General features: G+C 44.0%; 1 protein-coding gene across 1 annotated transcript in view; it reads left to right on the forward strand.

The window, feature by feature from the left end:
• The window catches only part of LOC108248343 (AT-rich interactive domain-containing protein 3A-like), a 31,563-nt gene extending 22,130 nt beyond the window's left edge, over positions 1-9,433 (forward strand). Inside the window, exon 4 of the mRNA XM_037976528.1 lies at positions 9,090-9,433. Within this exon, the coding sequence (XP_037832456.1) occupies positions 9,090-9,336 (247 nt within the window). The 3' untranslated portion in view covers positions 9,337-9,433. The remainder of the gene's footprint in view (positions 1-9,089) is intronic.
• The last annotated feature ends 4,168 nt before the right edge of the window (positions 9,434-13,601 follow it).

Below are 13,601 nucleotides of genomic sequence, written 5' to 3' on the forward strand. Positions count from 1 at the left end.
TATTTCACATCCACCAGTTTGTAAAGAAGCCCCTTTTCATTCACAGTTACTACCTTATATGGCCCGGTCCAGTTTGGGGAAAGCTTTTGTCTTTGTGTGGTGGGGTCATCTATCCATACCAGATCACCACAAGCATAAGGCCTAAACCTTGTGTCTTTGTTGTAATAGTACTCTCGTTTTTGTTTTTGCTCTTCGCGATGGAGAAGCACAGTCTCAAAAGCAGCGTCCATCCGTGTAGCCAGTTCTGAACCATAGTTTTGTGGATCATCAGAAACCTGTGGCGATGCAATATGGACATTTGCAGGTAGTCGGGGTTCTCGTCCATGAGCAAGGAAATATGGCGAGTACCCTGTGCTCGAGTGAGGAGTAGAGTTGAAAGAAAGTACCACAGCAGGGAGGTAGTGGTCCCATTCACCTCCATAGTCCTGAATGAGTCGAGCCAACTGTTCTTTCAGAGTCCGATTAAACCGTTCAACCATACCATTCCCTCTTGGGTGATATGGAGAGGTTCTTTTCTTTGTCATCTGTAGTCTCTGACAAATGGTGTGAATAATTTCAGATTCATATTGTCGTCCCTGATCTGACAACAGTTCCTCAGGAACACCATGTTCGGGGATATACCGTTCACAGAGTAACTGTGCTACGGTAGCAGCCTTCTGATCAGACATAGCATAGGCATTTACATACTTGGTAAAATGGTCCTGTACCACTAGTACATATTTATTACCAAGAGAGGTAACCGGAAGTTCAGTAATGTCCGTACAGACCAACTGAAATGGTCTGTCAGTCTGAATAGATTGCAAAGGCGCTCTGTGCTTTGGTACAGCTTTTCTAAAAGCTTCACATGTCTTACACAGATTACAGAAGGTTTCTATATCAGATCTCATTCCTGGCCAATAACACACTGTCAATGCTTTCTTAAAAGTACGTTCAGCACTGTAATGACCAGAACAAGGATTACCATGCAGAAAGTGCATTGTTTCTGTAAGAAGTGCAGATGGAATTAACACTTGATAAACCTCGGGTTTCCCCAGTGCACTCTGACCTTTGCGACAAAGCAAGTCGTGACATAGCAATAACTTAGGAAACTGCCACCAAAGTTTTCTCTGCACTCTACCTTTTACCTGTCTGAGGTAGGGATGTTTCTTGTTCTTTACCCAGGTACACACTTCAAAAAAACAGGATCAGCGAGTTGTGCAGATACAATGTCCAGGTTATGGTTAGATAATGTCTATTGTAATGTGGCAAACCCCAGATTCACCTGTATCCTATCATTGTCCACACAACACACTTGTGATACAACCTTGGTCATTTCTGAATGTTCAGTGCTTGCGCCTGGCAACTCAGCCAGTGAGACAGATTTTTCGATGTCACTAGGAGAAGAGTGACTATCAGGCAGCGCTGAAACTGTTACTTCAGTTAAGTCCTGCCCCAATGGTATCCGTGACATGGCATCAGCATTTGTGTGTTTCTTTCCATCTCTGTGGGTGATTGTCCATTGATATGGGTCCAACTCCAATGCCCAACGACCCCTGCGTCCGGTAGGATCATGCGTGACGTCCATCTTCCTTAGGCTGAGTAAGGGACGATGATCAGTGATGATTGTAAAAGGATTACAACTCAGATAATGTTTAAAGTGTCTAATTGACCACACAATGGCATACAGTTCTTTGTCATATGTAGACCACTTTCTCTCCGTTTTTGAAAGTACATGACTTGCAAAAGCTACAACCCTTTCTTGTCCCTGTTGTGTCTGGGACAGTACGGCACCAACTGCAAAATTAGATGCATCTGTACTCAAAATGAATGGCTGATCAAAGTTGGGAAATGCCATTATTGGAGGCGAAGTCAGTGCATCTTTAAGTGCTTCAAAAGCGGTAGAACAGTCATCTGTCCATTCAAACACCACTTGTTTTTGGGTAAGCCTATGCAGCGGCTGAGCAATAAAAGAATATTTATGTACAAAACGTCTGTAATATGAACACAGTCCCATAAAGGCCCGTACCTCCGTCGGTGAGCGTGGAACAGGCCAGGTACTAATGCGTTCACTGTTTACTGGGTCCAACGCCAGTCCATCCCGAGACACAATGTGCCCCATGTACTTTACAGCAGGTTTGCAAAAGTCACATTTCTTAGGGTTTAACTTTAAACCTGCTTGTCGGAAACGAGTGAGAATGTCTGTGAGATTACCTAAGTGCTCTTCAAAGGTTTTTCCCATGCAAATTATGTCATCCAAGTAAATGACACAGGTTGTCCAATGCAGTCCTCTCAGAACAAGCTCCATGAGCCTTTGGAAGGTCGGAGGTGAGTTCTTAAGCCCCATTGGCATGACCTTAAATTGGTACAAGCCGTCACCTGTCATAAATGCAGTCTTGTCTGTCTGCTGGATCCATTTGTACTTGCCAGTACCCGCTAGACATGTCCATGGTGGAAAAGTACTGTGAACCAGAAAGCGCATCTAAACTGTCATCAACTCTCGGTAAGGGATGAGCATCAGTAATGGTGACAGAGTTCAGGTTACGAAAATCTACACAAAACCTGTAAGAGCCATCCTTCTTTTTCACCATGACTACTGGGCTGGCCCAGGGGCTCGAACTGTCCTCTATCAAATCATGTGATTTCAGGGTTTCAACTTGGCGGCGAATTTCTGCCTTCATGGCTGGAGAGGTGCGGTAGGCTCTTTGTGAGATTGGGGTGTCACAGGTTGTAGTGATTTTGTGTGTCACTATGTCAGTTCTGCCAAAGTCATGTGGGTGTTGACTAAAAATATCAGAAAAAGAAGTCAAAGTCTCATTCAGTTGTTTTTTTCTGCAGAGGTGTCAGATCTGAGTCTGTACTATCTGCAAGAGGGATTATTCTGGGACTGTCAGGTGTCTGAGTATTAATGTTACAGATAGAACTGTCCATAATGGTGAATTGACTCTGGCCCTCTGCTAAGACAATGAAAGTGCCCCACCTGTGTACCACTATGTAACATGACGTCACTATGAGAAACATTAGCTACTTTAACACAAATAGAGCCTTGTTCTACCCTGGCCACAGTCCATGCAATACCAGCAGCAGACTGGTCGGTATAATGTGGTTCAAGCACACCAATGTAGCCACTAGGTAAAAACCCTTTCTGGGGTGCATCCAGAGTAACAATGATGACTTTCTCAGACATAGCAGGAATGCTAACTGTGGAAGATACCGAAACAGCAGTCAGGCAGGGAACATACAGATGTGGACTAATTAGTGGCACAGCTGTACCTGCTACATTGCATGTCATGTTTCGAGTGTCAACTGTAATGCCATTTGCCACCATAAAATCCCAACCTAAAATTATTGGTTTTGTACAGTTTCTGACAACTTGAAGTGTGTGTGTCATGAGCTTATCTGCAATATTGAGGTTCACATAAATAGAGCCTACAGAGTCAAGGGGATCACCTGTGACACCCGTGAGAGGAATGAACTGTTTTTCAATGGGTTTTCTGTGAAGAGCAGGTGTAGCCATTCTAAAGTCCTCACTAATGACTGAAACGTCCGCCCCAGTGTCAAGAAAGGCATGTACTACCGTGTCCTCAATAACAACTGACGCGTATCTCTTCTCAACATCAGCCAAACCTGTAACGTCACTAGTAGCTGTGTCATGGTAGGTGTCATTGTCTGTCTGGGCTAGGGAGAAGTCAGTAGCTGGCAATTTGCCCTCATTGTCAGCTATTTGTAGTTTACCTGATCCTGGTTTGAACGTGAAGGAGACTGGAAACGTACTCGCCCCGGGCTGGGAGAGTGATTGCGCCGGCCACTTTCATAGCGGTCAGGAGAGCGGCCACGACTAGTGTAGCCTCTGGTTGAAGAGCTGTGGCCCTGCGTGTACCGTTCAGATGATCCAGATTGAGTACGTAAACCCTGTTGGTGGTGTTCATTCCTTGCATATGAACTGGAACTGTAGTGAGGTGTTCTCCGGTCGTTTGATGAGTCTCGGTGTCGTGGCGGAGACCCATAGTAGCCATCTGATGAATATCGGTCATTCTGGCGTCCACCTGGAGTGAAGCTCCGATGACGAAATCCATAATCTCGCCTATCCTGGTGATGTGCGTCCTCACGCTGGCGGTCAACTGCCAGCTGCAGCTGTTGAACTCTGTCCGACAGTGTTTTGATAGTCTTTGCCATTGTCTTCAGATCTGCTGCAGTAGCTGAGTGGACTCCTAGAGGAGTGGGTGCAGGAACCTGAGTAGACCACCCCGGTGAGACAGCAGGGTAAACTGGTGGTATAGACAAAGATTGCAAAGGGGGTGTGGTAGTGAACACCCTACTAGCATGGTGAGCAGTTTCAATCTGCATAGCAAACTGTAGAGCAGTCTCCAGTGTGTCAACGCCCTGCTCATGACATCGCAGTTGGAGGTATGGGTCAAGTCCAGCAATAAAGCGTCAAAATTTTTCCCCCTGTTTAGCATTATCACCGTACGTCGGAAAAGCTTCTTCGACCAAACGGCAAATCTCAGCAGCAAACACAGGAAGGGCTTCACCGGGAAGGCGACTGCGTGCATTAATATAGCTTTGGAAAGTCGACAAATAAGTAGTTTGGCCAAAAACGCTCTTCAGCTTCTCCTTTGTGGCTGAATAGTCCGCTTTTACTGCATCAGACAGGCTGTCCCAGTAACTAAAAGCAGCACCCCCTAAACATGTAGGTAGCAGTTTCACCAAACTATCCTCAGTGGTATCAGGATCAGCAGCAACAGTCACTTCAAAACGTCTGCACCATTTTGAAAAATCCTCTTTTCCGTCCCCCATGAAAATGTGGCTGTAGTGAGACCTGGCACGACTAGTTTGAGAATGAAAAGGTAATTGATCCCAAAAATTACTTGCCATAGCTGCGTATTCGTCTCCGCAACCGGCAGCAAAAAAAAAAAAAAAAAAGAGGAGGAGAGACAAGGGCGTGTAGATGGGGCAAAAAAAAGAAAAAAAAGTCTGTCTTCGGCAGCCGCTATATATGCCGCTCAGCGCGTGCAGCATGAGCTAACTGTGGTTAGCATGCGTAGCATTTGCTCACCGCTCCAAACGCTGAAAAATGTCCACAAACCCGCTGCCACCAGTGTAACACTATGACGTGTTATCAATCGGTCACCAGAATATTGGAGGTCGTGGGTGGAGAAAGCAGAACACGGAGAGGGAATAGCGTAGCTGTCCAGACTTTTTATTCAACCGCCATCCTCCCGAACAGACCCGTCTCGTCACACTACCCAAACAAAAACCAACGAAGAAGAACCCATCTCCTCTTAAAGACACAGCACAATTTGGAACATTTAAATAACCGATTGTACATGAAATCATATTAATCAAAAGGAAAAATAAATCATCTTACATACTTCCCCCTCTTTAAATGAAATGTCCTCATTTCAAAATGAAGTTGTTACATAAAAAAAATAAATCATTTCGGCAAAACACAATCTGTCCAGAGATCAGTTACTCATATCACCTTTGGGTTTCAAAACAAAGAACACAAACTCACAATAAAACCCCATAAAGAACAACTGTTTACATGTTTGCTGTTACCTGAACCAGTTGTAAAACCTCTAATATGAAATCTGAGGGCCGCTTCCAATTCTTGATTACATCTTTTGGTCTGACCGTTCGACAGGATGGTACCCAGAAGTGAGACTCACCTTGGCTCCGAGATTATTGCTGAATGACTTCCATACTTGAGATGTGAACTGAGGACCTCTGTCAGATACCACATCCATAGGGATTCCTCTAAAGCCAGTTTGATTGCCAACAGCTCCCGGTTGCCGACATCATAATTGCGTTCTGCTGGAGATAAACGTCGAGAGAAGTAAGCACATGGATGGATATTGTTGTCAGTAGGAGCTCGCTGAGAGAGAATAGCTCCCAGTCCGGAATCTGATGCATCTACCTCTGCGATAAATTGTAACTTGGGGTCAGGATGATGAAGAATAGCAGCGGAGACAAATCGTGACTTCAACTCACCGAAAGCAGCTTGAGCCTCTGGAGACCACACAAAGGACTTCTTGACAGAGGTGAGTTGAGTTAGAGGAGCTGCCACCCTGCTGTAATCTCTGATAAAGCGACGGTAGAAATTAGCGAACCCTAGGAACCTCTGGAGTTGCCTTCGGTCGGAGGGAACCAGCCATTCAGCTACAGCCTTTACCTTTTCCGGGTCGGTCTTATAGTGCCCTTTTTTGAAAATAAAGCCCAAAAAGGTTACAGATGATACACCAAACTCATATTTCTCAGCTTTAATGAAGTGTTGGTTCTCATAGAGCCTCTGAAGAATGGCCCTCACTTGTCGCTGATGATAGGCAGGATCCTTGGAGTAGATTAATATGTCGTCTAGGTAGACAAAAACAAATTGATTCAGAAAGTCTCGTAGAACGTCATTAATGGGTGATTGGAACACCGCAGGAGCATTAGTGAGCCCAAAGGGCATAACCAGGTATTCGAAATGTCCAAAAGGTTCTTGAATGCGGTCTTCCATTCATCGCACTCCTTTATCCTCACTAAGTGATAGGCGTTGTGAAGGTCCAGTTTTGTGAAGATGGTGGCTGCGTGAAGTTGTTGGTGAACTGAGTCGATTAATGGTAGAGGGTACTTGTTTTTTATTGTTATTTGATTAAGTCTACGGTAATCGACGCAAGGGCGGAGACTCTTATCCTTCTTAGTCACGAAGAAGAAGCCAGCACCGACAGGTGAAGTGGAGGGACGGATAATGCCTGATGAAAGTGATTCTTCGATGTATTACCTCATTGAATCCCTTTCAGGTCCTGAGAGGTTGAACAATCGGCTTGAAGGAAGAGGTGCACCAGGCAGGAGCTCAATGGCGCAATCGTAAGGTCGGTGAGGTGGTAAGGATAGGGCTTAAGCCTTACTGAACATGGGAGCCAGATCATGATATTCAGGAGGAACTCTAGATAGGTCAACGGAAACTGTAGGTAGGGCGGATTTGAGACAGTTTGCTAAACAAAAATTACTCCATGATTCAATCCTCCTCTCAGTCCAGTTGACCACTGGATTATGTTTCTTTAACCAGGGAAACCTCAATATTAATTGAGATGTGGGTGACGAAAAAACCAAAAATTCTCCCATCTCCCGATGGTTACCTGAAACAATGAGTTGAACCCTGGAGACCTTATGCTTGGATGCGTGTGATGATTTGCCCTGAAACATCCATGACAGGTAATGGGGATGACATTTCCTGCAAAGGGAGTTGGAGATGAAGAGCGAGATCTTCCGAGATAAGGTTCTGCTCCGCCCCTGAGTCCACCAGAGCATGAACCGAAGTCTTTAATTGTTGGGTGAAGATGGTAGCATGAAGGTAGAAACGAGCGCCAAGGGAATGAGACAAACTACTCACTAGGATCCCTCGGGTGTCTAGTGAGTATGGCCTTTTAACAGCAGAGGGCATTTGGAACGAAAGTGCTTCTTATCCCCACAGTAGAAACATTCCTTGGCTTCATAACATCGCTGTCTTTCCTCCATGCTTAATCTGGCGTGCCCACCTGCATGGGCTTTGACTCCCCCTCAGGAGAAAGGGGGTTCACCCCAGAACTCTCGATGGTAGACTGAGGTGGGGAGCAGTGGAGACCCCGGGAACTAAAGAACTTCTCTCACTCCCTTTCTCTTAGTCTGCTGTCTAGTCGAGTGGTTAGCGAGATTAGCTCCTCCAGTGAGCGTGGCTCGTCTCTCCCAGCTAAGAGATCTTTGAGGGGTTCTTGTAGTGCGTTCTTGAAGGCCCCCTTTAAGGCCTGTTCAACCAGCTAATGTCCGAAAATCAACCACGAATTGAACAACTGACCTCTGTCCCCATTTAATGTGCCATAATTTTTGTGTTATCTCAGTTTTGTTGTACTTGATCCCAAAGGTCTGTTCAAAGTCTTCCAGAAAAAGATTAAATGGTGTCTGACTTATGGTTCTGAAACTGTATTTAGCTTCGACCCAGCTGAAAGCCTTACCTCTCAGTAGACCAATAATATAAGCGATTTTGGAGGCATCATCCACGAAAGAATGCGGGGAGTGATAAAAAACCAATAAGCACTGCAGGAGAAATCCTGCGCACTTCCCTATCTCACCGGGAGTCGGCGAGGGTACCTCTCTGAAATGCGCTGGTGACTGAACCGGAAGTGACGCTGGAGCCGTAGCGGAAGCGGAAGTCGAGGCGGCCGGCGAAGCTTGTAGTGAGGCTGCTAGCTGCTGCATTAGCACGGTTAGCTGGTCGATCCTTCCCGACAGGGATTGTTGCTGTTCCCCCAGGGCGTTTAGCATAGATCCGTGTTGAGCGAGTTGAGAAGCTGTTTCCGTGACAACAGAATTATCTGCGGATTCCACCATTTCCTTCCTCTTAATTTTCTGAGCCCACATTCATGGTTCCGGCCTGCAAGCACTGGAAACAAAACAGGCTAATACTGCTTTTCCTTCGGAACGGTTAAACTATATATAGTATATACTATACTACTAAGCCGGTCTGGAATTAGAACCGCTCTGGCTGGTTATGGCTGGAGCATTCTGACATAAACCTGAGTTTTCAGCCGTATGAGCGGGACCAATACCAGACACGGAGTCAGCATAAAGGTAAGTGGTTTTATTTACAGGTGTTGAATAATAATGTACAGTGCTGGAGGAGACCGGGAGGATCTGAAAGGCAAGAGGGAGCAAGGTCAGTCTCAGGTACGATCTTGCAGATTGTTTGGTTCGTGATGAGTATTGCGTTTTAATTTAATTTTAATTTATTACTTTATTATTGGTTGATTGATTTTTTATTTTTCCTTTTTGGACCTTTGTTTGAGAAAAAATTTTGTTGGCAGACCATGCAAAATTTTATTTGAAGACTACTTCTCTAGAGCATAAGGTACAGACAAATTGTGGGATTTTTATGGTCAATATTTCTTCAGTGCACCATTCTGTTGTTTTGGTAGGTCATTGATTTCTCTTTGTGTTGTTTTGATCTCAGCTTCTAGCCTCCTTCTCCATGGTTAAAGAATAATAGTCATTACATATTCTGTCCAAAAAAAATAAAATTTGAATAATAAACTGATTGGTTGTTGTTTACATTTACAAAGTTGATTAACCATGTAAAACCTATCTTCTTCTCTCAGGTATATGAAGTACCTTTATCCATACGAATGTGAAAAGTGCAGACTGAGCTCCCCCAGTGAGCTTCAGGCGGCTATTGACAGCAACCGACGTGAAGGCCGGAGGCAGAACTATGGTTCTGTCATCTTCAATTACTCTCCTACATCCTTTTCTTCCCCAAAGCTACAGTCCCACTTACAGATGTTGACACACAACAGTGGTCACTTTTCTCAGGCACCTGTGGTTAAAAAAGGTAAGATACACCAGTAATATATGTCCAGTCCCACACAAACATTTCTCCATCATTAAGCACATTTAATTAGAACTGCAACCAGTATTTATTTTTTTAAATCCTCATAACGTATAGTTTTAACTTGCATTTTCCTTTAAATCTAATCCTAATGTTAAATATTAGTGCTAAACCAAACCATTCACTGATAAACACTTATTGGCTATGGAAGCACAAAAAAGGTAAGATACACCAGTAATATATGTCCAGTCCACACAAACATTTCTCCATCATTAAGCACATTTAATTAGAACTGCAACCAGTATTTATTTTTTTAAATCCTCGTAACGTATAGTTTTAACTTGCATATTCCTTTAAATCTATTCCTAATGTAAATATTACTGCTAAACCAAACCATTCCCTGATAAACACTTATTGACTATGGAAGCACAAAATTGTACCAAACTATACCCCAACCTCAACTGGCTGGGGTTTGAGAGAATAGGAAAGGGTAAACATAAAAGCAAAGTTTTTTTACATTAGAACTAGAAGGAAAATTATTGCTATTCAGGGACAGTGAAAGGCTGCAAAGTTTGTTTTGTAAAATGCTCACGCCCAAAAACCACAACTTTTGTCTTGTTTGAGTTTAAAAGCAGAAAATTAAGTCATTCAGGTTTTTGTGTCTTTTAGACATGCTTGTAATCAAAGTAACTGATTGTATTTGCTGGGTTTTATGGATAAATATAACTTAGTATCATCAGCATAACAATGGAAATTTATCTCATGCTGTCAATTAACTTTACCTAATGGAGTAAAAAGTAGAGTATTGGTCCAAGCACTGAACCCTGAGGAACTCCATGACTAACTTTGGTGTATGAAAAACACTAAAGCTGAAATGAAATCAAATCTAAAAAAATTTACATTTCATATATGTTATTTATGCTCCTGGTCGTGGAACACTGGACCAGCTCTATACCCTCAGCAGGGTCCTGGAGAGTGCATGGGAGTTTGCCCAACCAGTGTACATGTGTTTTGTGGACTTGGACCGTGTCCCTCGGGGAATCCTGTGGGGGGTACTCCGGGAGTATGGGGTACCAGGCCCTATGAGATGGGCTGTTAGGTACCTGTACGACCGGTGCCAGAGCTTGGTCCACATTGCCAGCATTAAGTCAGGCTTGTTTTGGGTGAGAGTTGGACTCTGCTAAAGTTGCCTTTGCCACTGATTCTGTTCATAACTTATGGACAGAATTTCTAGGTGCAGCCAAGGTGTTGAGGGGATCCGTTTTGGTGGCCTTAGGATCGCATCTCTGCTTTTTGCAGATGACGTGGTCCTATTGGCTTCATCAAGTCGTGATCTCCAGCTTTCGCTGGATCAGTTCGCAGCCGAGTTTGACGTGGCCAGGATGAGAATCAATGCCTCCAAATCCAAGACCATGGTCTTGAGCCAGAAAAGGGTAGAGTGCCTTCTCCAGGTCAGGGAAGAGGTCCTGCCCCAAGTAAAGGAGTGTAAGCATCTCGGGGTCTTGTGCACGAATGAGGGAAAAATGTAGTGGGAGATAGGCGGATTGGTGCTACATCTCCAATGATGCGGGCGGCTTACCAATCTGTCGTGGTGAACAGAGAGCTGAGCCAAAAGACAAATCTCTTGATTTACCGGTCAATCTACGTTCCTACCCTTATCTATGGTCACAAGCTTTAGGTAGAGATAGCAAATACAAGCGGCCGAAATGAGATTTCTCCACAGGGTGTCTGGGCTCTCCCTTAGAGATAGGGTGAGAAGCTCGGTCATCCGGGAGAGGCTCAGAGTACAGCTGCTTCTTCTCCACATCAGCCAGTTGAGGTGGTCTGATTAGGATGCCTCCTGGATGCCTCCCTGGTGAGATGTTCCGGGCTTGTTCCGGAGGAGACCCAGAGGAAGATCGAGGACACGACAGAGGGAATATGTTTCTCGGTTGGACTGGGAACACCATGGGATTCCCCCGGAGGAGCTGGCCCAAGTGGCTGAGGAGAGGGAAGTCTGGGCCTCTCTGCTTAGGCTGCTGCCCCCGCGACCCAACCCTAGATAACCGGAAGAAAATGGATGGATGGATGCATGGATGGATGGATGGATATATGTTATTTAGTCAAACATATCCACACAGCATTCCAGGGACTCCTATTTCTGACCTTAAACGTAGATAACTTCTCTTTAGCATTTAAGTCAATAATTTCCAAAGATGGTGATTTGTGGGGTGGAGTTCAGTCCTGGGTTCATGGCATGTGCTTTGCCCCCGGCTAGCTTGGAACGCCAGTACTGTCTGGTTGTTTACCAGTGGAAATGAAAGAAGAAGCCTTTTTTGAATAAAAACACCAGAATAAATTAATCAATAGCAGTTTCAGACTATGACAGTTGTTTAATTACACATGTCTATATTTTACATCAGTAACAAAGTGCTCTGAAACACAAACTGATCTCAGGCTGTCAGTCTGTAAGCAGCTCATACCTTTTAATGACAGAGCGCGTTCACGTCACACTTGAAATACAAGTTCCTGTTTCTTGTCTCCTACTTTGTTGACATGGTTAACATGGTGGCGCGCTTGGGTGCAGCACCTCATGGCTCTCCTTTCCAGTGCTCTTTTTTATCGATTTTGTACGTCTTTTTGTCTGTGTGCACATTGTCAGGTCTGCGAAAGTCAGTTATAGCCGTCAGACCCTTTTGGACATCGGTGAGCAGCACTGAACATCTTAAAATCGCACATTTTAAGATAAATTTACAAAAACAATAATTTTACCTCCAAGTGCACAGGTTGCGCTAGACTTTTTCGTTGTTCATCATTTTGACTGACTGGGTCAAAAAATCTCATCATAATATATTGAACCGCCAGTTTATAAAAGTATAATTTTTTAAATGATGAATATTAATAAAAATTATTTACAAGCTGAACAGAGATGCCTCATCATGTCACCAAGCAGATTAATATATTTAACTTTTTCTCTGTGGTGACAAGTTTTATAAACAGGGAAGAAGTGAATTGATCAGAAGTCGTCAAAACTCTCTGAACGACGGGCTACCTGATCCAACAAACACTCAGTGGGAGGAGACTCTCGCAGTGGTTCAGCTGCTGCAGATGCACTCCAAAGCCTCCATAACTCTTCAAATTCAGCTCCCAGGTCATTCTTTCATTTTGTTAGTGCCTTTCTTCAGTGGCGGATGGTGGTGATATTTGTAGGGTGGGCTAACAGATAAAATGCTGCAGTTTGGATTTAAACAACAGAAGCATCCAATTTGAAATAAAAATATATATAAACAGTATGTTCTTTTTCATCACAAAGATAACCTTAAAACAAACCACCACCAAAAGCCAAGCTTACACAGAGCCTCTGTCAGTTGTCCAATACTTAATTCCCTTCATTAAGAGTTTCAGCTATAATCATTTCAGATGATTTTTCCCAGTCAAACAGCTTTGCATAACACTGCACCAAACTCCTTGACACAATTACTAATGACACTGATAAGACAAAATTAAACAAGACACGCAATATTGGAAAGAGCTTCTTTTTTTAAATGAATCCTACCTTATTTAAAGAGAGGCTCACTCCGACAACTTCTCTGAGATCCAAAAATGTTAATAACCACCTCGTTAAAGATCTGTTAGCTACACTTGCTGTTAGCCAATCCTTTCACTGAAATCAGGTCACAGGAAAACTTTGAATAACCTTGGGTCTATCTGCTCTCAACGTCTTCACTTCCGGTTTGTCCCCCAAAGACATTAAGGAAAACGAGTGAGAACTTAAATAATTCACCACGTTTATCTCTTTGTCTTGCTCACCATCATACTTATCTCAGTCCACGATAAACCAGACCCACGTACACTCGCGCTCGAAGCATGTTATTGTACGTCCACCATTATTGGCTAAAGTCTGAGGCCTTGGGCTGACCCTGGACTAAACTAAATTAGCCCAAATGAGCAGCAAACCAAGGGGGCGGGCAAGACAGCTGTCAATCATTCTGTACCATATAAGACAAGGGGCTGAACGGGGCTGTAAAAAGTTAGCCCTTTGGGAAGACTTGGGGATTTTCTCAAGACTGTTTGGCATCAGTTTTGTTGTAAATTTCACAAAATGTGATACAAAATTTTTAATTTGTGTTTATTAGGTATTTTAACATTTATATTGTAAACACCAGGGAGGGCTTAGCCCTACTAGCCCACTGATACCCACATCTCACATTGTGTGTGTGGTGATTGGTGGTTTGTGTGTGTGTGAGCGCTTCCTGGTGGGCGTCTCCTGAGCTGGTGACGGACGCCTCATCACCACTCCTCTCAC

This window comes from Kryptolebias marmoratus, linkage group LG1 (genome assembly GCF_001649575.2).
Source record: "Kryptolebias marmoratus isolate JLee-2015 linkage group LG1, ASM164957v2, whole genome shotgun sequence".
Classification (NCBI taxonomy): domain Eukaryota; kingdom Metazoa; phylum Chordata; class Actinopteri; order Cyprinodontiformes; family Rivulidae; genus Kryptolebias; species Kryptolebias marmoratus.